The sequence below is a fragment of the Cherax quadricarinatus genome, chromosome 51 (genome assembly GCF_038502225.1).
Source record: "Cherax quadricarinatus isolate ZL_2023a chromosome 51, ASM3850222v1, whole genome shotgun sequence".
Taxonomy (NCBI): domain Eukaryota; kingdom Metazoa; phylum Arthropoda; class Malacostraca; order Decapoda; family Parastacidae; genus Cherax; species Cherax quadricarinatus.
Window position 1 is genome coordinate 21,681,242 of NC_091342.1, and position 27,500 is coordinate 21,708,741.

General features: G+C 38.5%; 1 protein-coding gene across 5 annotated transcripts in view; it reads left to right on the forward strand.

Moving 5' to 3' along the window:
- LOC128694636 (palmitoyltransferase ZDHHC20-A) overlaps positions 1-27,500 on the forward strand; it is a 294,832-nt gene that overhangs the window by 7,592 nt on the left and 259,740 nt on the right. For 4 of the 5 annotated variants that reach the window (XM_070095948.1, XM_070095952.1, XM_070095953.1 and 1 more), the window contains exons 3-4: positions 8,887-9,067; positions 27,459-27,485. In XM_070095948.1, coding sequence (XP_069952049.1) covers positions 8,917-9,067; positions 27,459-27,485 — 178 coding nt within the window. In that variant the 5' untranslated portion in view covers positions 8,887-8,916. Of the gene's footprint in view, positions 1-8,871; positions 9,068-27,458; positions 27,486-27,500 lie in introns of all 5 variants that reach the window. The other variant, XM_070095949.1, reaches the window with a different exon arrangement.

Below are 27,500 nucleotides of genomic sequence, written 5' to 3' on the forward strand. Positions count from 1 at the left end.
TGGACAATAGAAGAAATAAAAAAGAACAAGAGCTATTTAGAAAAAGGAGAAAAACCTAGATGTATGTATATATATATATGCATGTGCGTGTCTGTGAAGTGTGACCAAAGTGTAAGTAGGAGTAGCAAGATATCCCTGTTATCTTAGCGTGTTTATGAGACAGAAAAAGAAACCAGCAATCCTACCATCATGCAAAACAGTTACAGGTTTTTGTTTCACAGTCATCTGGCAGGACGGTAGTACTTCCCTGGGTGGTTGCTGTCTACCAACCTACTACCTACATATATACATACATACATATATACATACATACATATATACATACATACATATATACATACATACATACATACATACATATATACATACATACATATATACATGCATACATACATACATGCATACATACATACATACATACATACATACATACATACATACATACACAGTAGTACCTTGACTTACGAGTGCCCCAATGTATGAGTTTTCTGAGTTATGAGCAGTCGCTCGATCGATTTTTTGCTCTGAGTTGCGAAGCAAAATCCGAGTTACGAGCAAGCTTCAGATATGCTACCACTTGCAGGAGAGAGGAAATATCAAAAACCTCAATAATAACCTATGTGTAACATCTTTTCAATTTTGATACCACTGGTAGTGTCATCCTGCCAGAATGTTCTATAATGTATGCCCTAAGTAAAGAGAAACAATTCTGTAATACATGTTCGGCAGGCCGGCTGGTTGGGTGGCCGGCTGGCTTATTTGCTTTGGTTGTCTCTGTCTCCTTCTGTCTGTCTGTGTCTGTCTGTGTCTATATCTGTGTCTGTCTATCTCTGTCTATCTGTCTATCTATCTCTGTCTCTATCTCACAGGTACACCAACCAACATTACAGAGTCACATGATCTCATCGTCTACCCGTCCTCATTCCATCATGGCATTCTTCAGCACACCATGTGTCACTCCCACCTCACTCTCCGCCTGTATACAATGTCTTTCTACCTCTGTATGTTAGAAGTGATCAAGGCCCCTGGACCGAAACGTTTTCTAATAAATATGTCATAGTGTTTGCTTACGTGTCTTTCTAAACCAACTTGTTGGTATTTATTACCAAGGTTTATACCATATATATATATATATATATACATACATACATACAGTAGACCATCGTTTAACACGGTAGTTACGTTCCTGAAAACGCCGTGTTAGACAAAACCGTGTTAGACAAACTGAAGAACTTATGGGAAAATTAGGGTTTCATTCCTGGGAGCCCCCAAAAACCCAAACAACTTTTTTTTAGACCTCCAAATCTTACAAAATAAAAGTGAATATGTAATTGTAGTTCATTGTCGTGATATATTACTGCTAAAGACTACAAATGCAATAGAATTGTGCAATAGTATTTCTTACCTTAACCCTTTGACTTTTTCGGCCGTATATATACGCCTTACAAGCCAGTGTTTCAGATGTATGTATACTCAATAATTCTAGCAGCTTCAAATCAAGCAGGAGAAATATGGTAGGCCCACATGTGAGAGAATGGGTCTGTGTGGTCAATGTGCACTGTATAAAAAAATCCTGCAGCACGCAGTGCATGATGAGAGAAAAAAACTCCAACTGTGTTTTTGGATTACAACACCAACTTTGAGGTGTATTTTCCTATAGTATTTATGGTTATATTCTCATTTTGTGGGCTCATTTGATAGAATGGAAAACATATTACAGAAATAGAGATGATTTTGATTAGTGTCACGATGAAAATGACCTTGAAATTGAGCTCAAAGTAGCGGAAATGTTCGATTTTTACCAATGTTCAAGAGAAAGCAAATCACACCACACGTCCAATACACGTTAACTGGTGAGTCTAATATTCTTTCACAAGTGCACTGATATTATTTATTCCATTTTTACAATAATGCAGTAGTCTGCATAACAGTAAATCTTCTATTTTTTGTGTGAATAAAAAATCAAAATAGAAAGCAGGAGTAATATAAGAGGGGCCTGGAGACATGACTAATGAACAGAGGATATGTTATTTTAGTGCCAAGAATGTCTGCATTGTTTATTCTGGACTCTATTTTGAAATTGTCATCTTTTTTAATTTGCATGAAATTGGCCAAATTGTCAATTTCTGACCACTTTATTGTGTAGTTGAAATCGATAAATGGGCGGTTTCTCGTACTCAGTTGATAAAAAAAAAAATGGAGTTCTAAAGAAATAGCTATGAGTTTGGTCGACTGGAACAATGGGATTGGCCGAAAGTAGGGCTCAAAGTCGGTGAAATTGCCGATGCGTATATATCCCCGAAATTGCTAACTTCACGGGAGTGTAATTCCGTAAGTTTTTTATAAAATTTCATACTTTTGGTGTCATTACTATTGGGAAAAGATTCTCTGTCATTTCATAAGAAAAGATAATTTTCTTCCAAAAATTTTTCGACACCAGGAGACACTTCAGGATTTGGGGTTGTGACAGTCAAAGGGTTAAATTGTGGGTAATGATGTTTGTGGATGATTGTGAAGAGAGTGGATATGGATGGTGTTGCTCTACTGGGCTGAGGGGGATGGTTGTTGGTTGTCAGCAGAAGTGGATGGTAGAGATTCTGGTACTGAAGTCGATGGTTGCATTGCAGTGTGCATAAATTCTTTAATGGATCTCTGGACTCTTCTACCCTGCAGTACATTATACAGCTGACGGTAAGGCATCATCAGCTGGTCTAGACCCTATTTCAAAGCACTACTTCTAGATTTGTTATTGTATAATTATACTACTGTATTACTATCAATAAATAATATCTACCTATCATATTTATTCCAGAATAATATTAGGTGTAACAAAGATAACGTAGAATGTATTGAAGGTTGGAGGGCGAGGAGGGATAAAAAAAAAAGTGACCGCGACCATTACAGAAACGTTAAGAGCTTTGTGCTAAACATACACTCTTTTTCACTAAGTCAGTCAAGTCAGTAAGTCATTCAGTCAAGTTAGTGCAATGATTGCTTGGCAGATTTAATATATGGCAGTGAATATAAGAAAATACGTATGTAAATAAACGCAGTGAGCTTCCTGAGTATCGTCGTCCTACACGTGTATGGACTGAACTGATGGCTGGGAGGGTGGTGTGGGTGGCTGAGGGAGGCAGGGGATGGCATGGTGGTAGGCCTCCCCCGTTGACACAGTGGTGTAACTCGCAGACCATCCCGCCTGGCGGCGCTCAAAATTTTTTCCCCTCTCACAACTGTTTTAAACTAATTTTACAAAGTGTTAAACAAAAATATGCTGCAGTTCTTCAATTGTGCTATATCCAAAACATGCAAGACAAAACCGTGTTAAACGACAGTCTACTCTGTGTGTGTGTGTGTGTGTGTGTGTGTGTGTGTGTGTTTATTTAGAGAGGATGGAGCAAATAGGATGACTTGGAGGGTATATAAATCTGTAGTGGAGGGAAGGAGGGGTAGGGATCATCCTAGGAAAGAATGGAGGGAGGGGGTAAAGAGGTTTTGTGTGCAAGGGGATTGGACATAAAGCAGGTATGTGTGAGCATGTTAGATAGAAGTGAGTAGAGACAAATGGTTTTTGGGTCTTGACTAACAGCTGGAGTGTGAGCAAGGTGAGAAGTACAGTGCCTGCACTTTAAAAGTGGGGTTTGGGATATATGCTGTTTAGAGTGACATCTAAACAGTTGTATCTGCATGCCTCTGCAAAGACTGTGATAGTGTGAATGATGGTGAAAGTGTTTCTTACTTTTGGGGGGTCACCCTGCCTCTGTGGGTGACGGCCAGCGTGTTTATATATATGTATATGTACATTTTTTTTTTTCAACATGTTGGCTGTCTCCCACCAAGGCAGGGTGACCCAAAAAAAAAAAAAAAAAAGAAACACTTTTACCATCTTTCAGCACTTTCACCATCATTCATACATAATCACTGTCTTTGCAGAGGCATGCAGATACGACAGTTCAGATGTCACTCTAAATAGTAAATATCCCAAACCTCTCCTTTAAAGTGTAGGCATTGTACTTCCTACCTCCAAGACTTAATGAAGCTAACCAGTTTCCCTGTATCCCTTCACACATTAATACCCTGCTCACACTCCAACAACTCATCAGGTCCTAAAAACCATTTCTCTCCATCCACTTGTATCTAGCACGTTCATACGTACATGCCTGACCTGTGTACCTGTTTACCTGTCCACCATCTTACTATCATATTATAACCAAGACATTACCCTGGTTATTTTTTACTATTATTCTTCTGGTACTTTAATTGTGAATTATATTTTGTCATTTTAAATCCAGTTATACTCCTGATCTTGTCAACAACCTATACCAGACTCTAGTGCAATTGCAAGTACCATTTCAATTTGTATTTTTATATTATAGGTTTATATTATAATTCCTACTCTAAGATTGTTTTCATATCTTAGTGACTATATTGTGTGTGCAATTAGTGTATATTTCAATTATATTATTGTTCAAGGCCCTTAACTATCTTTTGCTAACTAGTACCAACTACCTCATATATATTTTATTTTTCTACTTTTTTTTATTCTTTTGCTACCTTAACTTGTATATTTTATCTTGTCAATTTAAATCTACTTATACTCTAATTCTTGTAAACAACTTATATAACACCTTAGTGCAATTACAATTGAGAGTCTTGTGCCTTTTTTATATTATTAGATTAAACTCAGTTGTACTATAGTCAATACCAAATTCATTATATTAGACCATATTGCAATTACTAGTGAGAGACTGGTGCTATTTTTAATTTGTATTGTTATATTATTAGATTAAATCTAGTTGTACTATAGCTCATTCTAGCTCAAAACATAGACTCCACAAAAGTCATTATATTAGACCTTAGTGCAATTATTTGATTACCACTTTATTGTTCACCACAACTTATATTAGTCCCTTTTATATTATAATTTTATATTATAATTCTAACTTTAAAGAATTACCTATAAAGTACTACCTACTATCATATTCCCAAGCTCCATTATTTGATCATCACTTTATTTGTTCACCACAAATTATTTTAGTCCCTTTTATATTGTCTCCTTTATTTTAGCTTTAAAAAACTACCTTAGCTCATTATTTTCACATTTGCTAAATAATTCAGGTGCTATTTTTTTAGCTTTAGAATATTTACTTTGTTTTATACTTAATTCTAACTATAGATTCACTACAAATCTTATGATTACAAGCATTGATCCTGATACCAACCTCTTATTTAATGACTTAAATGATTCAAACAGTTACTGTAATTACTACACAGCAGAACAATCAAAGGCACTTCTCAGAGCCAACAACAACATAACTATCTTTAACTACAATATCAGATCTTTAAGCAAGCATTACGATGACCTCCTAGCATTACTAAATTCCTTGCATGCCCATATGTCCATCATTACACTAACTGAAACCTGGCTAAAGCCTGATACTACAGATGTCTATGCCATTCCTGGTTACACAGCCATACACAACTGTAGGCCAGACCAACAAGGGGGTGGCACAGCTATATACTACTCAGACCAACTAGAATGTATCACTAATACTTGCACAAGGGATGAACATGGGGAATATATAATAGCTAAATTCAAATCCAAATACCTACAAAAACCTCTCACAGTGATAAACATCTACAGAGTTTCACAATCAAACATTAGCCAATTTAGTCAAAACCTAGGAAGTATGATAACTGATGCACGCATGAACAAAGATCACTTACTACTCTCAGGTGACTTCAGTATAAATCTCCTGCAAGACCAGGACCCACACGTTACTGAATTCACAAACACAATGAGTAACTGCATGTTGCTACCAACAGTAACAAAACCTACAAGAGTTACGGAGACTAGTGTTTCCCTACTTGACCACATCTGGACCAACACCATATCCCCTTTAAAATCAGGCATAATTACAGATAATACCACAGACCACTACCCTACTTTCCTCATAACAACTCTTGGTAAAATACCCCAAGACACTACTAAAGTCACCTTCAGACTTCACAATGAGGCAGCCATTAATAACTTCACAACAGCAGTAACAAACATTGACTGGCACACTGAGCTAGAAATCTATACAGATATTGACGAATGTTTTAATAATTTTCTAAAAAAGACCCAATACCTCTATAACAAGCACTGCCCTAAAAAAACTAAACAGATGACAGCTAAGAGACTGAACAGTCCCTGGCTAACACCCAGCATTCTCAAATCCATAAATACAAAACACCGATATGAAAAACAGTACAGAATGGGTCACATAACCAGAGACCAAACAAAACGTTACTTGTCAATCCTAACCAGCCTGATAAGAAGGGCAAAAAAAACTGTATTATGAGAACAGATTATCCAACTTACGAGGTGATATAAAAAAGACCTGGAAGACCCTATCAGAAATTCTGGGAACAAAAATGATATCACGAAATAGCGAAATAAAATTAGCAAAATCAGATGAACCCCAACTCCCACCAACAGAAACAGCAAACAGACTCAATGATTTCTTCTCCACTATAGGACAAAACCTTGCCAATAAAATCCCAAGCTCAGATACCCCACCAAATGACTACCTCACTGGCAACTACCCGAACACACTGTTCCTAGCTCCGACTAACCCATACGAAGTCTCCCTTATTATCAACGCACTAAAAAACAAGGCAGGAGATTTAAATACCTTACCACCCTTTATATACAAAAAAGTGTCACAAGTACTATCACCAATCATTGCAACACTCTTTAACAAATCCATTGAATCCTCCACCTTCCCTACAGCTCTCAAAATAGCAAGGGTCACCCCGATCCATAAAGGAGGAGACCAAACAGAGTTGAATAACTATAGGCCAATATCCAATTTACACCCTCTCTCAAAAATCTTCAAAAAATTAATTCATAAACGAATCTACTCCTATCTCATCTCCCAAAACATTCTCAACCCCTGCCAATTTGGATTCAGGCCTAATAAAAATACTAATGATGCTATTATACACATGCTAGAACATATATACACTGCAATAGAGAAAAAAGAAGTCCCACTGGGGATTTTCATTGACTTACGTAAAGCTTTTGATACAGTTGACCATGACTTGCTCCACGTAAAATTATCACACTATGGTATTAGAGGGCACTCCCTCAACTACCTCAAGTCATACCTCAGCAACAGAAGCCAATATGTGTACGCAAATGGGGCAAGCTCTTCCGCTCAACCAATTACAGTTGGTGTCCCACAGGGAAGTGTCCTTGGCCCTCTTCTCTTTCTCCTATACATAAATGACCTACCAAATGCTTCGCAATTACTCAAACCCACACTTTTTGCAGATGACACTACATACGTCTTCTCTCACCCGAGCCCAGTCACGCTAGCCAATACTGTAAACACCGAATTACAGAAAATATCTACCTGGATGAGGACTAACAAACTTACACTAAACATTGACAAAACCTACTTCATTCAGTTTGGTAACAGAGCTACAGATGTACCTCTTAACATAACGATAAACAGATCACCTATCACAAAGCTAACAGAGGGAAAATTCTTAGGAATCCACCTTGATAATACTCAAATTTCATACACATATACAACAAATTTCTAAGAAAATTTCCAAGACTGTAGGCATACTATCGAAGATACGGTACTATGTTCCACAGTCAGCCCTCCTGGCCCTTTATCACTCTCTTATTTACCCCTATCTCACCTATGGAATTTGTGCATGGGGCTCAACAACAATTAACCATCTCAGACCACTAATTACCCAACAAAAGGCTGCAGTTAGAATGATAACAAATTCTCACTACAGGCAGCACACTCCACCAATATTCAAAACACTCAACCTACTCACCATACAAAACATCCATACTTATTACTGCACCTATTACATACATAAAACACTTAACTCTGATATTAACCCTCCCCTCAAACATCTCCTTGCCAACCTCAACAGAACACATGACCATAACACAAGGCACAGATCACTCTTTGATGTTCCTCGTGTCCATCTCACGCTATGCAAAAACTCAATGCACATAAAAGGCCCTAAAATCTGGAATTCATTACCTGTAAATATAAAAGAAACACTACCTGTTTATAAATTCAAGTCTCTTCTCAAAGATCACTTACTCACTCAAAACCAAATAAATACTGAATAACTGAACCTTATAAATTGTATATCCTATATGTTACTCACAATTATATCACACAAATGTTAAACCTAGGACCCAATCTAACTTTGTTATTTTATTAAATACACTACCTAACAGAATACTCCATTCGACTGAATGTACAGCAATGCATGCAACCATATGACCTGTCTTTGTAATACTCATTTGTGCTTTATAGTTATCTGTTTACAATAATGTTTTATCACTGATTTCATCATTGCTTAGTTAATCTTAAGTTAATTTTAAGCCAGCCCATAATGCTATGCATATAAGTGGCTTTGGCATGCTGCTCTTGCCTGTATTTTTTTGTACCTCTGTATGTATGCTTAAATTACTAAATAAATAAATAAATAAATAAATATATGTCGAAGCCCTTTGCACACACAACCTCCTATACATTTATATATTTATACATTTGTTTATTTATACATTTATTTATACATTCATTTATTTTATTAATTTATTTGCCTATTCCTTTATTTATAAAATCATTTGTTATTATCTTGAACTTAATATATGTAATGGGAGTCTTTGGGAAAAAGTGATTCATTTCATGTAAATTTGCTTTATAAGATTTTTTAGGAATTCATTCTATTTGGTAAGTAAGAACTGCTTGTTTTGAATAAAGTTTTTTTTTAAGTAATATTTAATGCAGTTTATAAGGATGCACATTGTGTTAAACTATCTAATAATTATATGTATAATAAATTTAGTATTCTAATTTTCAGATCCTCCATTGCTGAAGTAACCTGTTTAAGATGTCGGCAACTACAGCTATAACACCTAAGTTCTCTATGATGACAACCCCGTGCAGAATATGTTTTAAGGCAGCCAAGTGGTTGCCAGTTCTTTTTATTGTCACTGTGGTAGTGTGGTCATATTATGCTTATGTGATTCAACTCAACCTCTGTAAGTATTATAAATGTTAATATTTTAGCACTCATCGCATGCTTCATAAATAATTTAGTTTAATTAATAGTGATATAAGCATCAAAATGCAAACTGTACATACAAGAGAGAAGCTTATGACAATGTTTTGGTCAGACTTTGACCATTTACAAAATCACACTAACACAAGAGAGAGAGAGAGAGAGAAATCCAAAATTAGTAGGCGAGCTGGACCGGAACGTGACCAAGAGAGGAAGGAAAAGAAGTGGTAGTGGTAAGGCTGGTAGTGGAAGCAGTAGTACTGGCAGAAGTAGTAAAAAGTAGGGAGAGTACAGTGGACCCCCGAATTTCGTCTCAAGTTTCGTAAATTTTGAGTATCGGCAATTTTTTATGGCAAAATGTAGCCTCAAGTTTCATGATTTGCCTGAAAATTTGGTGGTCGTACAGAACGTCCGAGCGGCCTCCCAGTGGCTGCATGCACAAAGGCTCCCACACACCATTCAAAGTCAGTGTGGCATTGTTTCTGGGCGAGTGACCATGACTCCATGCTTTCATACGATACATTTTGTAATAATCCAGTTTCTTTTGTGCTTGCAACTGCTAAATAAGCCACCATGAGCTTAAAGAAAGCTTCTAGTGCCAGCCCTTTGGTAAAGAAGGTGAGAAACACGATAGAATTAAAGAAAAAGTTTTTAGAAAAATACGAAAGTGGTAGTGGTAGAGGGTGGTAGTGGTTGTGGTGGTGGTAAATGGTGGTAGTGGTTGTGATGGTGGTAAATGGTGGTACTGGTTGTGATGGTGGTAGAGTATGGAAGTGGTTGTGGTGGTGGTAGAGGGTGGTAATGGTTGTGATGGTGGTAGAGGGTGGTACTGATGGTGGTAGAGGGTGGTAGTGGTTGTGATGGTGGTAGAGGGTGGTAGTGGTTGTGATGGTGGAAGAGGGTGGTAGTGATTGTGGTAAAGGGTAGAGCTGCAAGAGCTCTCTGGACAGTTTTTTTTTTTTTGTGTGACAGGGGTCCAGTGACTCTCAAGCTGGTCCTAGTGCCATTAAAAAACAAAGAAGGGAAGTAACACCGGATAAGGAGTAGGTACAGGTTGACATCACTAATCCAGCAATCAGTTATCCAGCACTAATTTTGGTTAGCGTAATTTCTAATTTCATCATTATACTGACTCAAATTTCATCATTATACTGACTCAGAAATTGAGCAGATGGTTGTAAATCCACAGCTGAAAGCCAGTGGAGGAGAAAGGAGTGATGAAAATGAGAAAGATGTAGCAGAGTCTCTATTGATAGGTTAATTAAGTGTATTCTAACCTGACCACTCTGTAATCTGGCACACTACAGGTCCCAGTGATGCCGGATTAGTGATGGCCAACCTGTACCTAAAATTTTTATGAAAGGGGGATTTTCTTTCCAAACAATAGTGTAACTTTTTCATCCTCTCCCCTCCTCCCATCATCCTTACACCAACAAGAGTCTTCAATAAAGTGTGTGAGTGTGTGAGTGTGTGAGTGTGTGAGTGTGAGTGTGTGAGTGTGTGTGTGTGTGAGTGTGTGAGTGTGTGAGTGTGTGAGTGTGTGTGTGTGAGTGTGTGTGTGTGTGAGTGTGTGAGTGTGTGTGTGTGTGAGTGTGTGAGTGTGTGTGTGTGTGTGTGTGTGTGTGTGTGTGTGTGTGTGTGTGTGTGTGTGTGTGAGTGAGTGAGAGAGAGAGAGAGAGGATAGGGGAGCAATGTGGCAGATGTTGCAAGTATATGGAATAGGTGGTAAGTTACTAAATGCTGTAAAGAGCTTTTATGAGGATAGTGAGTCTCAGGTTAGGGTGTGTAGAAGAGAGGGAGAATACTTCCCGGTAAAAGTAGGTCTTAGACAGGGATGTGTAATGTCACCATGGTTGTTTAATATATTTATAGATGGGGTTGTAAAAGAAGTAAATGCTAGGGTGTTCGGGAGAGGAGTGGGATTAAATTATGGGAAATCAAATTCAAAATGGGAATTGACACAGTTACTTTTTGCTGATGATACTGTGCTTATGGGAGATTCTAAAGAAAAATTGCAAAGGTTAGTGGATGAGTTTGAGAATGTGTGTAAAGGTAGAAAGTTGAAAGTGAACATAGAAAAGAGTAAGGTGATGAGGGTATCAAATGATTTAGATAAAGAAAAATTGGATATCAAATTGGGGAGGAGGAGTATGGAAGAAGTGAATGTTTTCAGATACTTGGGAGTTGACGTGTTGGCGGATGGATTTATGAAGGATGAGGTTAATCATAGACTTGATGAGGGAAAAAAGGTGAGTGGTGCATTGAGGTATATGTGGAGTCAAAAAAGTTATCTATGGAGGCAAAGAAGGGAATGTATGAAAGTATAGTAGTACCAACACTCTTATATGGATGTGAAGCTTGGGTGGTAAATGCAGCAGCGAGGAGATGGTTGGAGGCAGTGGAGATGTCCTGTCTAAGGGCAATGTGTGGTGTAAATATTATGCAGAAAATTCGGAGTGTGGAAATTAGGAGTAGGTGTGAAGTTAATAAAAGCATTAGTCAGAGGGCAGAAGAGGGGTTGTTGAGGTGGTTTGGTCATTTAGAGAGAATGGATCAAAGTAGAATGACATGGAAAGCATATAAATCTATAGGGGAAGGAAAGAGGGGTAGGGGTCGTCCTCGAAAGGGTTGGAAAGAGGGGGTAAAGGAGGTTTTGTGGGTGAGGGGCTTGGACTTCCAGCAAGCGTGCATGAGCGTGTTAGATAGGAGTGAATGGAGACGAATGATACTTGGGACCTGACGATCTGTTGGAGTGTGAGCAAGGTAATATTTAGTGAAGGGATTCAGGGAAACCGGTTATTTTCATATAGTCGGACTTGAGTCCTGGAAATGGGAAGTACAATGCCTGCACTTTAAAGGAGGGGTTTGGGATATTGGCAGTTTGGAGGGATATGTTGTGTATCTTTATACGTATATGCTTCCAAACTGTTGTATTCTGAGCACCTCTGCAAAAGCAGTGATAATGTGTGAGTGTGGTGAAAGTGTTGAATGATGATGAAAGTATTTTCTTTTTGGGGATTTTCTTTCTTTTTTGGGTCACCCTGCCTCGGTGGGAGACGGCCGACTTATTGAAAAAAAAAATATGTATATATATACATATATATGTATGTATGTATGTATATATGTGTGTGTCTGTGTGTCTGTGTCTGTGTCTGTGTGTCTGTGTCTGTGTGTCTGTGTCTGTGTGTCTGTGTCTGTGTCTGTGTGTCCGTGTGTGAGTGTGAGTGTGAGTGTGAGTGTGAGAGAGAGAAGGGGGGGTCACACGTGGTTGAGCTCCGTCAAAATTGCGGTTCCTTGCTAGCCCTAGAGGGGCAGAGCGTGGAAAATAGGTGTGTGAAGCCATAAAGTGCATATACTCATTTAAACAAACATGCAAGAAGCATCAGTGATCACGGAAGGAAAATTGTGGATTATAGTGTCAAGTGGAGAGTACCCAGCCTAGAATACAGTGGAAATAGGCCTGACTAGTGAATTATTGCCAGGTGTCGACAGAAAGTGAAAGATAACCAAATAGATATTGAGCTATCGTATAAATAGCATAAGTAATATAGTGAGTGATAAGGATATGTATGTGCAGTGATATATAGTGAACTAAATTTGTAAAAGTAATATAAATTAATCCCCAGTATAGAGTAGTGCCAGGCCTCAGAATAACGGCTGTTGCTGGAGGGTGCCATACAGGAAATGTGTTTAGCAATGAGCGTAGATCAGTGAGGGGCAATAAGAAAGACCAGGGATTAGGATAACTTTAAAGAGCAGAAAAGCTAAGAAACGAAAAGGGACCATTGTTAAAAGTGCAGGGAAATACCATAAGATACCCCTGATTATGAGATTAATCCATTCCAGAGAGTGTGTCTTATACCGAATCTGTCATAATCCGAATTAATTTTCCCCATAAGAAATAATGGAAATCCAAGTATTAAACAAAATAATTTTTTTACATGAAATGTACATTTTCCTATACATAAAACAATGAGACATGCAGTTTGGAGGGATATGTTGTATATCTTTATATGTATATGCTTCTAAGCTGTTGTATTCTGGGCACCTCTGCAAAAATGGTGATTGTGTTCGAGTGAGGTGAAAGTGTTGAATGATGAAAGTATTTTCTTTTTGGGGATTTTCTTTCTTTTTGGGTCACCCTGCCTTGGCGGGAGACGGCCGACTTGTTGAAAAACAAAAGTAATAAAATGACGCCTTTATTGAAGACATATTGATGAGTGATGAGACGGAAGGAGAGGAGAGGATGGAGGAGTTTACAATTGTTTGGAAGGGGAATCCCCTTCCATAAAGACTAAAGGTAGCAAGTCCTTTTTAGGGGTTACTTCCCTTCTTTGTTTTTTAATGGCACTAGGAACAACTTGAGTCACTGGACCCCTGTCACACCAAAAATCTGTCCAGAGAGTTCTGTATCTGGCATCTCTAAAATGGGACACAACACTTTCATTGTAGATGTTGCAAGCACAGCCTGCAACAGCTGTGTCAGGGTGATGTTCGTCCATAAAGGTTTGCACTTCAATCTACTTTGCACAAATGTCCTTAATCTTTGAAGAAGGCAACTTCCTCCATCTCTCTTCTTACTCCTTTGAAGGAAATTCCTGAGCTGTGGTCTGTTGGTGTTGCACCTCAAGCTCTTGCAGCTCTGTAGTGGTTAGCTCTTCATCGTCGTCCTCCACCAACTCTTCCACATCCTCACCACTAACCTCCAACCCCATGGACTTCGCCAGTGCCACAATAGATTCCACAACTGCCATAGGCTTCTCAGGGTCAGCCTCAAATCTTTCAAAACCCCTCTCTTTTACACATTCTGGCTACAATTTTCTCCAAGCAGAGTTCAAAGTCCTGCAAGTCACTCCCTCCCAAGTCTTACCTATAAGATTTATGCAACTGTTTTGGTGTTCAGTTTTTTGAAATCTGAAATGACCTGCTGGTCTATGGGCTTGAGGAAAGGAGTGGTATTAGGAGGCAAAAACTTGACTTTGATGAAACTAAACTCCAGCACCATTCGTTCTTCCAAGTCTGGAGGATGAGCAGGAGCATTGTCTAATACCAGGAGGCACTTGAGTTCCAATATATTTTCCAGGAGGTATTTTTTCACACTTGGGCCAAACACATCATGGAACCAATCATAGAATATGTCCTTCGTGACCCATGCCTTACTGTCTGCTCTCCACATCACACACAATTTAGTCTTGATGACACTGTTTTTCTTGAACACTCTGGGAGTTTCAGAGTGATACACGAGTAAAGGCTTCACTTTGCAATCCCCACTAGCATTACTACAAAACATAAGAGTTAGCCTGTCTTTCATAGGCTTGTGTCCTGGGAGTGCCTTTCCCTCTTGAGTAATGTAGGTCCTGTTTGGCATTTTCTTCCAAAACAGGCCTGTTTTGTCACAATTGAACACTTGTTGGGGTTTTAATTGTTCAGCCTCTATGTATCCCTTAAATTCCTGCACATATGTTTCGGCCATTTTTTTGTTAGAACTGACAGCCTCACCATGCCTTATCACACTGTGTATGCCACTATGATTCTTAAATCTCTCAAACCAGCCTTTGCTGGCCTTAAATTCATCAATATCAGCACTAGTTCCAGGCATTTTCTTTACGAGATTATTATGCAACTGCCTTGCCTTTTCACATATAATTGACTGCGAAACACTATCTCCTGATAATTGTTTCTCATTGATCCACACCAACAACAGTCTCTCCACATCTTCGAGTATTTGCGATCTGTTTTGTAAGCATATTTGCACCTTTTGCAACAACAGCTTCCTTGATTGCCTTTTTCTTGGCCAAGATAGTAATGATGGTTGACTGGGGTTTGTTATACAACCTGGCCAGCTTGGAGACATGCACTCCGCTTTCTTATTTTGCGATGATCTCTTTCTTGAATTCAATAGTATTTCTCACCCTCTTTACTACAAGGCTGGCACTAGAAGCTTTCTTTGGGCCCGTGGTGGCTTATTTAGCAGTTACAAGCACTAAAAACTATGGAATAATGCAAAATGTATTGAATGTGTGTGTGAAATTGTCCACACTGGCTTGTAAACAATGGCACACTGGCTGTACATGGAGTGGCAGGGCCGCTCAGGCTGCACGGCCATGTTTGGGACTAATGACTTGAACCGAGTTCCTTGTCGTTAACCAAGCCAATATTTTGACACAAAAACTTAATCCAAATTTTACATGATCTGATGACATCATAATCCAGGGGTCCACTGTATAATTATTAGTAAAAGTGTAGGAGTGCAGGTTGTGAACTAGGCCTAAGGTGTTTCCACGCAGTGGTCGTGTTATTGTATACGGAAGGATTGTTTCTCATCTCGTCATTAGTAATAAGTGAGCGACAAGGTATTGATGTTCAGTGACCTGCCCACCACATACACCTGCCCAGGAAGTGAAATTAGCTAGAAATACGGTCTGTTGTATATGTGAAAAAAAATTTGGGAGAAATATTAAGGGCATTGATTGTGAAATATGTGGAAAAACATCCTGTTTATCATGTACAAAGCTTCATGTAACCATGAGAAATGACCCAAAACAAGAAAGTCAATTCTGGATTTGCCCCAGTTAGTTGGAAAGCTGGTTGGGCATAAGAGAGGTACTGAAAAGTGAAAACCTGGAAAGCATAAGAAAGTTTCTAAGGAGCTTGCCAGATATATACAAAGAGTGGAAAACAGGGAACAAGGAACCAGAAAAGGAGGAAAGCACAGATGAAGATGAAAACCAAGGAGTGGAAATAAGAGTGGAAAACATCATACAGAGCAAGTTGGAAAAGAACGAAACCTGGGTACATAACATAGCGGAAAGGGAAAGGGAGGAAGAGAAAGCTAGAGCAAGAACAAACGTAAACAATAAATGGGAAGAAATGCGCCTAGATGAAAGAGAACAAGATAACTCGGATCAGGCAACATATCTTGGAAAAGACACAAAAACGGTAAATATAGGTAGTCAGAGCATTTGCAGATACTGTGCAAGAGGTATGCTCCTATATGGCAGAGCTTGCTGGAATAAACACACCAGAAAATGTGCCAACAATTTGAGGAAGGGAAAGTGTCGTTTCAACAAAGAGTGCAGGTACTTCCATCCAGAAATGTGTAAAGCTTCAACACAGTCCAGAGAATGTTATGACTTTGGCCGCCTAGATCACCATATAAAAGGAACGTGGTGCTATAGAGAAAGCGGAGAAAGGGAAAATGGACAGCAATGTTTTTTAGACATAAAGAGAAGCTATCGAACCAAAGGGGAAATGATACAGAGGTGGCAGATGGGCAGCAAAATGGAACATATCAAACCAGGAATCAGCCCAACAGGGCCAAATAAACAGTGAAATGTAAAGTCAGTGCTGGAGAAACTAGGGGTATGTACACTAGGGGTCATACCAGGTAGTACATCACCAGTGGTACTAACGAAGCACAAAGCAAGATGAAACATCCCAAATGGTAATTCCTGCTTCATATTTGCAAATATTCAGGGTTTGAAATCAAATAAAAATGACAGTTATGTCAGTGGGCTCCTATCAGAAGTGAATGCCATATTTGGTTAGGGTTAGGGTTCTGTGTCACTAATGTTAGAGACGTCATGTTCAGTAAGTTTAATTTTAACAACCATAGAATTGACTAGGAAAAAATAAACCAAGAGCTATCAGACATATCCTGGGAAGCAGACATGAGCACCCTAAATCCCCCCCAGTGCCTAGAGAAGCTGAAGAGACAAGCATACAAGGTATGTACGAAGCACCTACCATTGAGGAAACCCAGGAGGAGACCAGATATAGAGAGAGACCGTAGGAGATGGTACAGAAGAAGAAAACTGGTTACTGAATTGCTTAATTACACAAATATGCTTCAGCAGAGGAAAGATAGGCTTAGACAAGAGATCACTGAACTAGAGCAAAAACCTGGGATGTCATACCTAACAGAGGACGTACAAAGGGAACAGAGGGCCATACAGGATATTGCAAGAAACCCAAAATATTTCTATTCCGATGCAAAATCCAGGCTTAGAGCTATCTGAGAGGAGACTCGTATACTGACAATGAACAGGAAATAAGTGAAATCCTAAAAGAACAGTATGAGTCGGTGTTCAGCAACCCACTAAATGACAGCAAGGTAGAAAATTCAGAAATATTTTTCACTCCAGAAGGCCACACAAACCGACTACGTAACTGACAATAGTACAAATCCCATAGATTTCGAAAAAGAAATGGACAGCATTCCTACTCACTCAGCACCTGGACCAGATTCATGGAATGCTCTATTTATAAAGAAGTATAAAGTACCATTAGCATGAGCACTCAGCATTCTTTGGAGAAAGAGCTTAGATCTAGGTGAAATACTGGAGACCTTAAAGAGTGCAGGCATAGCTCCTTTGCTTAAGGGAGGTAGTAGAGCCTAGTTAAAAATTACAGACCAGTAGCCCTAACTTCACACACAAAAATATTTGAAAGAGTGATGAGATGGCAGATTACAAATTTCATGGACCAGCACAACCAGAATAACCCAAACCAGCATGGTTTTAGAGCAGGCCGATCATGCCTGTCACAGCTGCTGAACCATTATGACAGAATTACGGAGGCATTGGAAGATGACCAAAATGCAGATGTGATTTATACAGATTTTGCAAAGGCGTTTGACAAATGCGATCATGGAGTGATAGCGCACAAAATGAGGTCCATGGGCATTACGGGGAAGGTAGGCAGATGGATTTTCGGGTTCCTAATACACGGAACACAAAAAATAGTAGTGAACAGGGCAAGACTCGGCATCAGCAAGGTCAAAAGCTCAGTGCCCCAAGGCACTGTCCTGGCACCTCTGCTGTTTCTCATCCTCATAGCAGATATAAATAAAAACACCCGGCACACTTGCATCATCATTTGCAGATGACACTAAAATAAGCATGAACGTCACTACGGTAGAGGACACTGAAAAAGTACAGGAAGACATAAGCAGGGTTTTCCAGTGAGCAGTGGAGAACAACATGACGTTTAATGGTGATAAGTTCCAGCTGTTTAGGTATGGATAGAATGAAGAACTCAAAAGTAACACTATATACAAAACTCAAGAGGGTCACCAAATAGAACGTAAGGAACATGTAAAAGACCTGTGAATAATTATGTCAGCTGACCTTTCTTTTAAAGACCATAACAACACAAAAGATTACAACAGCCAGGAAGATGACAGGGTGGGTACTGAGAACTTTCAGAACAAGGGAAATAATGCTGATGGTGACACTCTTCAAATCACTAGTGCTCCCTCACTTAGAATATTGCTCAGTGCTGATGGCCCCATTCAAAGCAGGAGAAATATCAGAAAAATATTGGAGCTGGAGCAAATACAGAGATCATTTACGGCTCACATTGAACCAGTAAAACACCTAAACTACTGGGAATGCCTTCAAGTTTTGAACATGTACTCACTGGAGCGGAGAGAGGGATATACATGATAATATATACCTGGAAAGTACTTGAAGGCCTGGTCCCAAATCTGCACACTGCCATAACAACATACTGGAGTGAGGGATATGGGAGGAAGTGTAAAATAAACCCAGTGAGGAGCAGGGGTGCGGTGGGGACAATAAGGGAACACTGTATCACCGTCCGGGGTCCCAAACTATTCAACATCTTACCAGAAGATATCAGAAACATGGCTAGGAAGAGGAAACTGGACAAGTATTTTCACCAGGTGGGAGATCAACTAGGCTGTGATGGATATGTGGGGCAGCGGGCCTCCAGCAGTAACAGCCTGGTTGACCAGGCAAGCACCAGATGAGCCTGGCCCATGACCGGGCTCAGAGAGTAGAGAAACTCTCGAAATTCATCAAGAGTATATCAAAGGTACTTGATTTCTCATTCTTTTCTCTATATAAATCTGTATTTAATCTATAAAAAAAATAATTTTTGTTAATACTTTTGGGTGTCTGGAACGGATTAATTGGATTTACGTTATTTCTTATGGGGAAAATGGTTTCAAAATTTGTGAATTTCGACTTTCAGCAGACTCTCTGGAACAGATTAATCACGAAATTTGGAGGTCCACTGTAGTTTTATTGGGACAAGAGATAAAAAGGGGAGTGAAGGGTGAAGGGAGGCAAAAGTAATGGTAATAGCAAAAGTAGTAAGAATGGTTGTAGTAGTAGTAGTAGAACTGGGGTCAGTCAGGAGAGCTAAGGACCCACAAGGGTTAGGACCAAAAACACAGGGGAAAAAATTGAAGGACAGAATACCCTTATCAGAAGAAAGGAAAACAGAAAAAAGGAAAAAAAAATAGGGAAAGAGAAGAGGTAGAGAGAGGACTTTGTAAATATTCCAAGTTGTACCGAAACATCGTCATAAGCTTCTTTCTCACATGTGTGGGTTATGTGTGTATTGTTCCAGTCATGGTAGGGTGCCTTGTTGTTTTTTATAAACAGCACACCTTGACATTAAGAGTAGATAGAAGTTTTTGTAATAATGATATCATTTTTTTGAGATAGGATGATTCTACTATGGTAGTCATAATTTGCCCATGTTATGTTCTGAAAAGCAGTATTACCAGTGATTTTCCCTACTTATAGAGTGAATTACACATGGCAAAATTTGGGTTTTGAGTTCATCTTCCCTTCTCAAAACGTTAAAAAAAAGGTTTTCTGCTTTAAAAATAATAGATTTCCCTTCCAAATATTATAGTTTTCATTTGTTGTTGTTCTGGAACTGTGTGGGGAGAGTTGATATGGCCCATTACAGTACGTACCTCTGCAAACATGTGGCAGGCGGTACTTTGTCATCTACTCCCACAATCACCAACAACAACAAATCTAAAACCAATCATATCCCCCCAGAAATCTGGAATTAGGATGATTACTCAGTCTGATTCTAGACAATCATCTCTCCATAGTATTCAAAGATTTGAATCTACTTAATGTACAAAACACTCACACATACTACTGTGCATATTACATATACAAAATGCTTATTACAAATATTAACCCTGAGCTTAAGCAAGTCCTGGAGACTTGCCATAGATCATGTCAGTATAGCATTAGAAATTAGCAATAAATATCTCTGATATTCCGTGTATACGACTGTTTCATATTCCATGTATTCGACTATTTCAATAAGTACTCCATGCATGTCAAAGGACCCATAATTTGAAAACTCAAAATGCTCTATATTTCTCAGTGGCTTCAGAAAAAAAAATGTCAAAAACTCCACTGAACATGGTATCATATTTTAATATGTAATGATTATAAATGGCTACTCTGTCAATTATATCTTATACCATTAGCTTGCTCATTTGTGCTTTGTCATTGTTTTTGAAGGTACTGTATTATATACAAAAATTATTCACTGAATTGTTATGCTAAACTGAAATTAGATGTTCTAATCATTATCTGAATACTGTACCTGCATTAGTATTAGTACAGTAAATCATAAGTACAGTTTTAGTTAGCCCTAAATGGTTCTCTTAATAAGGGGTATAACAAAGAATGTACAAAAGATGTAATTCCAAAGCCAAATCAAAGCCTTATAATTATTGGAAATAAAATTTAATAGTGCTTTTGACATGTAGTGGTTTTAATTTTGATGGAGTGTTAATTGTTTATAAAAACATGTAAATGCTCTGGTTCCTTGAATTGTAACCCCTTCATGATGCACAATGTAATGCTTAGTTGCCTTGAATTGTGACTCATAACTGTCCTTGGTAAAATATTAATTTTTTTTTTTTTAACACTTCGGCCGTTTCCCACCGAGGCAGGGTGACAAAAAAAAAAGAAAAAACTTTCATCGTCATTCAACACTTTCACCATCACTCACACATAATCACTGTCTTTGCAGAGGCACTCAGACATGACACCTTAAATGTCCCTCCAAACTGCCAGTATCCCAAACCCTTCCTTCAAAGTGCAGGCATTGTACTTCCCATTTCCAGGACTCAAGTCTGGCTAACCGGTTTCCCTGAATCCCTTCACAAAATATTACCCTGCTCACACTCCAACAGCTTGTCAGGTCCCAAAAACCATTTGTCTCCATTCACTCCTATCTAATATGTTCACGCACGCTTACTGGAAGTTCAAGCCCCTCGCCCACAAAACCTCCTTTACCCCCTCCCTCCACCCTTTTTGAGGATGACCTTTGCCCCGCCTTCCTTCTACAGATTTATACGTTCTCCAGGTCATTCTACTTTGTTCCAAGCCACCTCAACAGCCCTCTGACTAATACTTTTAGTAACTCCACACCTCCTCCTAATTTCCACACTACGAATTCTCTGCATAATATTTGCACCACACATTGCCCTTTTACATGACATCTCTACTGCCTCCAGCCGTCTCCTCGCTGCAGCATGTACATCCCATGCTTCACATCCACATAAAGTGTTAATACCACTATACTTGTACATTCCTTTTGCCTCCATGGATAATGTTCTTTGTCTCCACAGATATCCCAACGCACCACTTACCTTTTTTCCTTAATCACTTCTGTGGTTAACCTCATCCTTCATAAACCCATCCACTGACTAAGTCAATTCCCAAATATCTGAAAACGTTCACTTGATGCAGATAGGGAAGCTGTGATTTCGTGTATAGGGCAAGGAGGAATAACATCTTATAGGAGTGAGGAAGAACCAGTTGTGAGTGTGGGGGAAGTGCGTGGGGCAGTGAACAGAATGAAAGGGGGTAAATCAGCTAGGATTGTTGGGATAAAGATAGAAATGTTAAGAGCAGGTGGGGACATAGTTTTGGAGTGGTTAGTGTTTTTATTTAATAAATGTATGGAAGAGGGTAAGGTACCTAGGGATTGGCAGAGAGTATGCATAATTCCTTTGTTTAAAGGGAAAGGGAACAAAAGAGAATGTAAAAATTATAGGGGAATAAGTCTGTTGAGTATACCTGGTAAAGTGTGTGGTAGAGTTGTTATTGATAGAATTATGAGTAAGATGGAGAGTAGGATAGATGAACAAGGAGGCTTTAAGAAAGGTAGGGGGTGTGTAGACCAAGTGTTTGCAGTGAAACACATAGGTGAACAGTATTTAGATAAGGGTACAGAGGTGTTTGTGGCATTTATGGATTTGGAAAAGGCATATGATAGGGTGGATAGGGGGGCAGTGTGGCAGATGTTGCAAATGTATGGAATAGGAGGTAGGTTATTGAAAGCGGTGAAAAGTTTTTATGAGGATAGTGAGGCTCAGAGTATGTAGGCAAGAGGGGGATTATTTCCCAGTAAAAGTAGGCATTAGACAGGCATGTGTGATGTCACCATGGTTGTTCAAGATATTTATAGATGGAGTGGTAAGAGAAGTGAATGCTCGGGTGTTGGCAAGAGATATGGGGTTAAAAGATAAAGACAAAGTGGGAGTTGTCACAGTTGCTCTTTGCTGATAACACTGTGCTTTTGGGAAATTCTGAAGAGAAGTTGCAGAGATTGGTTGAAGAGTTTGGTAGGGTCTGTAAAAGAAGGAAGTTAAAAGTGAAAATAGGAAGGAGTAAGGTGATGATGATAAAAAAAAAAAATAGGTAACGGAAGATTAGATATCAGATTGGAGGGAGAGAGCATGGAGGAGGTGAATGTGTTCAGATATTTGGGAGTGGACATGTCAGCAGATGGGTCTATGAAGGATGAGGTGAACCATAGAATTGACGAGAGTAAAAAGGTGAGTTGTGCACCGAGGAGTCTGTGGAGACAAAGAAATTTATCCCTGAAAGCAAAGAGGGGAATGTATGAGAGTATATTTTAACCAAAACTCTTGTATGAGTGTAAGGCATGGGTTGTGAATGTTTTAACAAGGAGAAGGCTGGAGGCAGTGGAGATATGTCATGTGTGAGGGCAGTGTGTGGTGTGAATATAAATAACAAAAAAAGGCACAATACCGTGACTGGAACGATACACAAATAACCCGCACATAAAAGAGAGAAGCTTACGATGATGTTTCGGTCCGACTTGGACCATTTACAAAGTCACGCTAACCAGAAGTGGAGCAGGACGGCTATATATAGGCAGGAAGAGGTGGTGGTAGTAGTAGTAGTAGTAGTAGTAGTACAAGAATGGTATATAATACCGACAAGATGAAATTAAGACACATGCGCAACACCCGGGCGTTATATACCATTCTTGTACTACTACTACTACTACTACTACTACTACCACCACCTCTTCCTGCCTATATATAGCTGTCCTGCTCCACTTCTGGTTAGTGTGACTTTGTAAATGGTCCAAGTCGGACCGAAACGTCGTCGTAAGCTTCTCTCTTTTATTTGCGGGTTATTTGTGCGAATATAATGCAGAGAATCCATAGTTTGGAGATTAGGAGAAGGCGTGGGATTACCAAAATATTATCCAGAGGGCTGAGGAGGGGTTATTGAGATGGTTTGGACATGTAGAGAGGATGGAATAAAATAGAATGACTTCGAGAGTATACAAATCTGTAGTGGAGGGAAGGTGGGGTAGGGGTTGGCCTAGGAAAGGTTGGAGGGAGAGGGTTAAGGAGGTTTTGTGTGCAAGGGGCTTGGACTTTCAGCAAGCATGTGTGAGCGTGTTAGATAGGAGCAAATGGAGACGAATAGTTTTAGGACTTGACGTGCTGTTGGAGTGGATTCAGGGAAACTGGCAGGCCGGACGTGAGTCCTGGAGATGGGAAGTACAGTGTCTACACTCTGAAGGAGGGGTGTTAATGTTGCAGTGTTGTAACTGTAGTGTAGGCAGGCCTCTGGCAAGACAGTGATGGAGTGAATGATGAAAGATTTTTTGGGGGGCCACCCTTCCTTGGTGGGAAACGGCTGATATGTTTATAAAAAAAAATATTCACTTCTTCCATACTCCCTCCCTCCCATTTTTTCTTTATCTAAATTGTTTGTTACCCTCATCACCTTACTCTTATCTATGTTCACTTTCAACTTTCTACCTTTACACACCCTCCCCTCGTCCACTAACCTTTGCAACTTTTCTTTAGAATCCCCCAAGAGCACAGCGTCATCAGCAAAAAGTTATTGTGTCAACTCCTATTTTGTATTTGATTCCCCATAATTTAATCCCACCCCTCTCCCCAACACCCTGGAATTTACTTCTTTTATAACCCAATCTATAAATATGTTAAACAACCATGGTGACATTACACATCCCTGTCTAAGACCTACTTTTACTGGGAAGTAATCTCCCTCTCTTCTATACACCCTAACCTAAGCCTCGCTATCCTCGTAAAAACTCTTTACAGCATTTAGTAACTTACTACCTATACACTTGCAAAATCTGTCACATTGCTCCCCTATCCACTTTTATCACATGCCTTTTTGAAATCCATAAATGCAATAAAAACTTTCCTACCTTTATCTAAATACTGTTCTTATATATACTTCAGTGTGAGCACCTGATCTACACGTCCCCTACCCATTCTAAAGCTTTCTTGCTCATCTGCAGTCCTGCTCTCTGTCTTACCTCTAATTCTTTCAGTAATAACTCTACCATACACTTTATCTGGTATACTCATTAAACGTATTCCTCTATAATTTTTACAATCTCTTTTGTCCCCCTTCCCTTTGTATAAAGGAATTATACATGCTCTCTGCCAATCTCTAGGTACCTTCCCTTCTTTGATGCATTTATTAAACAAATATTAATATTAATTATGTACTCTAAATATTTTTGATAGTGCAGATGTGTAATATACTGTTGTTTGATGTCCTTTTATTGTTTTTTTAATATAATCATTAGAATTCTACCATAATAGAATTAAAGTAGTATTGAAAAATGGTTCTGAGCCTTGTACTCCAGGAACGTAACCATCTACATTTTAATTATAATTAATTCAAGATTTTTTTACTTGCAACCCATTTTTGGTCGAGCATTGTCATAAGTCTTAGGTACACACAAATTGCCAAAAGTTTCCATGGTTTGTTTAACCCTTTCAGTGTCACGACCCCTGCTGCTCGCAAACTTTCTCCCAGGGTCGAAGAATTTTCAGAAAAAAAAAAATTATTTTATCTTGTGAAATAATAAAGAATCTTTTTCCAAAGGTAATGAAACTAAAAGTATGAAATTTGACAGAAAATTTACAGAATTATGCTCTTGTAAAGTTAGCGGTTTTGGCGACATTTACACATTGGCAATTTTGCCCACTTTATGCTCTATTTTTGGCCAATTTCACTGTTCCAGTCGACCAAACTCATAGCTGTTTTGATAGTATTTACCTATTTCATCTACCCATTAAAGTAATAAGAATTTGGTAAATTGGCCAATTTCACACAAAATTCAGCAATTGCCAGTCTGAAAATAAAGCCTAAAATAAAGAATGTAGACATTCCTGGCACTAAATAAACATTTCCTCAACTCCTTAGTCATGTCTACAGGCCCCTCTTATATTATGCTTGCTTTTCACTTTGAATTTTTATTCCCACAAAAAATAGAAAATTTACTTTCATGCAGACTATTGCATTAGTGTAATAACTGTATAAATAATGTCATTGCATTCCTAAATGCATATTAGACTGGCCAGTTGGACGCATATTGGACAAGTAATGTCATTTGTGTAGTCTGGAATATTGGCAAAAATCAAACATTTCCACTACTTTGAGCTCAATTTCAAGCTACTTTCAGTTCTAAAACTAATCAAAATTATCTCTATTTCTGTAATATATCTTATATTCTATCAATTAAGACCAAGAAACTGAGAACACAAGCATAAAAACCATACGAAAACATGCCCCAAAGTCGCTGTTTTAAACAAAAAACACGGTCTCGGTTTTTTCTCATTATGCACTGCGTGCTGCAAAATTTTCTTTATATGGTGCACACTTACCTCACAGACTCATTCTCTCATATCTAGGCCCAAATTTACCGCTCACAACTTCTCTGAGTGAGACGAGTTCATGGTGTCATACCATGAGACCAACACTAGCTTCAGAGCCATGATACAACAGGATCGACACTGAAAGGGTTAATGGATAAAATTATTTAGACTATTTGATATAAGAATTCTTACCTTGGAGAACATTTACAATGATTTTTTTTTAGAAATTTGGAGGATTAGTGGAGTCACAAGGTTAAAAAATGTTGGTATGGGAGAAAGAATTAACATGTGAAAATTTTTACAGTGCCAAAATTATATAGAAGGAGCATATAGAAAGAAAAAGAGGTTAGAAAGTGGCGATAGAACACACTGAAATAGTTGAGATAGTAGTTTAGTCATTATCAGCTAATTTTCCTGAGAATAATACACTTTTGGAAAGACATAAGTAAGGTGAGAAAATTTAGCAAGTAAATCAACTTGTTAGGATAAAGCAGCAAGGACGGATGGTGTAAGATGAAGATGCTGAAAGCAGGTTGACACATTTAAATATGTGTAGGAAAAAATGAAGGGTACCTTAGTACTGGCATCCATGGTTCCTTTATATAATGGGAAAGTTTACAAGAGTGTAGCATTTGCTTTATACTGAATTAATCTGTTGAGCATATCAAGTAAAGTGATGAAGGGTGTGTAAAAGATGTAGAAAATGAAAATAAACAATGTGACGGGAGTGTGAAGAAGCATTATTTTCCCATGTTTGTTTAGAGACAGTGTCTTACTAATGCATTAAATACTTTGTCGACAATTTAGAATATTGTGCATTATGTAATAAAACAAGCATAATAGCTTGATATGTTGTTGCCTTCCAGTGGCAATTATGAGATCTAATGAATTCAACAATTTTGAGAAACATAAAGAACTTAAAAGAACTTTTAAGATTTAGGACATTCAGCTTTATATTGCCAGTTGAGGAAGTGGGTATTGACAAGCTAAAAACAATAGCCAGTACAGTGGAACCTTGACACTCGAACTTAATTCGTTCCAGTACCGATCTGTTCAAGTACAGAAAAAAAAATTTTCCAACCAATTTTCTTTTTGGTTGGCTGTTATCACTAACTCTCTTAAGCCCCATGGTGATTTATTTATACAAATATAAAAAAAAAACGCCAAAAAATGCGAAGAAACACGAAATAGTTTACAGCGAAGTTCTAGCAGGTCGTGTTTGTTTCGCAGGGTGCCGAACAAACGGTCATCTACGGAGCAATTTGTTTACTGAACAAAGCATTCGAATATTGAATTGTTCAAGTACGGAGCTGTTCAAGTACTGAGGTTCCACTGTACCTTAATGAGAGTAAAAAATTATAGTTTATCGGATTAAAAATAGGCAGGGAGAGGTTATGGGAAATTTTGCATTTCTTTTTGAGAAATCTGAAAAAATGAAGTTTGTGAGTGACAGTAATGTGACAGTAACATGAAGTATAAAAAATTCCAGGTTTGAAATTCAAGGATGAAAGTTATTATAAAATAAAAGTTTTCAGATTATAAGTTTTTTTTTTTTAAATTATGCATGTGGTATTACTGTGATTTTAATTTGTTTTCTCTTCTCTTGTTTCAGTTACTATTGCAAGCATTATAGAAAAATGTAAGTAAGTGAAGT